A 2,951-nucleotide genomic window follows, 5' to 3' on the forward strand; every position below is an offset into this window, starting at 1 on the left:
TATTATACCAGTTCAAGATGTACCAGCATCACCGTGTTAGAACATCATTTTATACCAGTTGAAGATGTACCAGCATCACTGTGTTAGAACATCATATTATACCGGTTCAAGATGTACCAGCATCACTTTATTTAAACACTGAAGATAGATTGGTATTACCCTGTTACATCACTGGTTTATGACATGATATTCTGATTCATTATTACACAATCTGTTACAATAATGCTTTAGTAACATCTGCTATTACTTCACGCTTTGCTTTTAAATTTTAATTAGTTTTCAGAAACAAAGAAAGAACGTAAGGGTTAAGTTCATAAAATTCCTGTTTTCTTTGAAATAATTGAATATTTTAATATGTTGTCGTTTGTCTACATATCTAAATATGTGCTTTGTATTAGTGTTCTGTGAGGTGGAACAGACGGAAGTGTTTTCACTATCTTTCACTTGCAAGGTTGCTTTACTTGAAATGGCTAACCATCAGCTATATTCAGTTCATGAGTGTAATTTGAATGGTGTAATAACGAAGGTTGTGGTAGTGATTACTTCGTGAAGCCGTAGAACGTATTACTTGGTATGGTGCAATACGTGAACTCCACTGGTGATTAGAAGTATAAAAACAGGTTTGTAATTTGAGGATTAAAGTGTTTATTTACTTATTTCCAGTAGAGACAACCATCTTGATTTTTTTTTTTTGCTATTTACTTAGTAAGTTAATTGATATATTGTTATAAATATCTCTAGTTTTGTAGATTTTCACTTTTTGTCTTTGTCCATTCTCATTAAAAGAAAATACTAGCATATGGGTTTAAAGGCTAATAAAATATTTTGATTTGGAAGAGGAGAGGAAGTTAAATGATGAGGAACAGCCATTGCTAGTTCAGCTTAAGTGGCACAAGGATGACAGAGAAGGACGCTTTCTTCTTCGCAGAATGGATGAAGAAACTTATGTAAGATTAATACATGTTTTACTTGTATATTCATGTAATTTCATTTAAATAGTTTAATATATATTTACTTTGTTTTTCTTTCTCCCTATATTTTGGGTAAATAATGTATTGTTATGACCCGCAAAATTTTTTAAAATTTTCCAATAAAAACTCCCCATGAACTTGTAACTCAAGGTAAGTGCATTCTTTTAAAACTTATGTTTGTGAACTTGCAAATTTATATAAAAAGTTTATCAAAGTGGAAAGACGTCTGAATAAAGTGTGTTACTGAACAAGAATTTGTTGGAACTTCATGTACGTAGTTGTCATATTTGTTAGGTTGGATTTTTAGAAATGTATTAACTGTAATTATCTAAGAACAAAATTAATTTTTTAACTACTTCAGACTATTATTTTTACTACTAATTGTGAAATGGATCAGAAACAGCTTGATTCCTTCCACTGTTATGTAAAGTAGATGTTGTTTTTGTAACAAAAACTACTCTGTATCTAATGTTTTTCTTTCTCAAAATGAACACCATCAAATTTATGATGGCTACTGGTAATTTTTCATGGATATTCATCTTTACCATGGTTTGAATGAAAAATAATTGCCACAGAAACCATCTTTTTTTTTTTTTATTAAAAGGTTTATGAAAAGTTCATTCTTCCAAATATGAATTTTTATTAATATCTATCATAGCTACCATATACAGATATGGACATGAGTGAAAACAATTCAAATAACAGCTTTATCAGAAAGTTATCCAGGAGAGAGAAGAAAGAGAAAAAAAAGAAGGAAAAAAGAGAGAGGAAACAGGTCTGTTTTAAACCTTAGACAGCATTTTTTTTTTTAAATTTGTGTAAAACTGATTTTTGAGAAAATAGTTCATTCTGTAATAAAACCTGTGCTGTTCATATTTTGTAAATTCATTCATAGTGCATTGTTTCTAACCTAAACTGATCTAGCATTGATTAAGTCTGTACAGGTTAGTGATTATGATGTCAAAAGTCAGTTAAAATGTTTGTTTTATAAGCTGATCGTATATATAATGTTCTTGATAAAGGATGTTACACAATATTTTTTGTTTCTTTAAATGTGAACACCAATCATTTGCTGAGAAATTCTTTGTTGAAACAAATTTGTTTATGACTTGGTAACAATGATGTTTGAGAGGTATTTCTCAAATGAAGAAGGTTGGACGTATTCTTCATTGTTAAATTACATCAAAAGACCAATTGTCTACTAAGTTTTTATAACTGAATTATTTTATTATGGGCGTATTCTTCATTGTTAAATTACATCAAAAGACCAATTGTCTACTAAGTTTTTATAACTGAATTATTTTATTATGGGCGTATTCTTCATTGTTAAATTACATCAAAAGACCAATTGTCTACTAAGTTTTTATAACTGAATTATTTTATTACATAAAAGTGTATGCGTGGATAAAATCTACAACTATCTATTAGGGCCGTGGCATGGCCTGGTGGTTAGGGCGCTCGACTCGCAGTCCGAGGGTTATGAGCTCAAATCCCTGTTGCCGAACATGCTCGTCCTCTATGGTTGCCATTTAAGCCAGCCACCCGAGTGTAAAAATTTCTTGGCTTCCAAAATTGCAGACCGACCTCAAACTAGTTGGAATCAGTGTAATTTCTGAGAAGAACTGAACAAAACAAACAAACTTGTGTGCTTGTAATTAGAGTTCAACTTTTAACCCGAATAAGTTTACAATCTGACAGTTCTTTTCATTATCAAAAAATGCTTTGAAAAGGTAAAGAGTTTATTCAAGATAATGGGGAATATATATCTTGCCAAGCTTAAAAGTTGGAGAGGAAATAATTCAGAAAAAAAAAAAACAAGATTGTTCTTACCAACTAGAAAATTGAAAATAAAGTGTCATATTGTTTCAGACATCCTCCATGTATTATCGGGCCAAAAGTTAAAAATAAAGTGTCATATTGTTTCAGACATCCTCCATGTATTATCGGGCCAAAAGTTAAAAATAAAGTGTCATATTGTTT

At 30.5% G+C, this 2,951-nt stretch overlaps 1 protein-coding gene across 4 annotated transcripts in view; it reads left to right on the plus strand.

Moving 5' to 3' along the window:
• LOC106468910 (afadin-like) overlaps positions 1-2,951 on the plus strand; it is a 49,498-nt gene that overhangs the window by 15,473 nt on the left and 31,074 nt on the right. For all 4 annotated transcript variants that reach the window (XM_013929362.2, XM_022397313.1, XM_022397314.1 and 1 more), the window contains exons 3-4: positions 838-947; positions 1,630-1,746. In XM_013929362.2, coding sequence (XP_013784816.1) covers positions 838-947; positions 1,630-1,746 — 227 coding nt within the window. The remainder of the gene's footprint in view (positions 1-837; positions 948-1,629; positions 1,747-2,951) is intronic.

Source organism: Limulus polyphemus, unplaced genomic scaffold, assembly GCF_000517525.1.
Source record: "Limulus polyphemus unplaced genomic scaffold, Limulus_polyphemus-2.1.2 Scaffold3215, whole genome shotgun sequence".
In the NCBI taxonomy this organism is placed as follows: domain Eukaryota; kingdom Metazoa; phylum Arthropoda; class Merostomata; order Xiphosura; family Limulidae; genus Limulus; species Limulus polyphemus.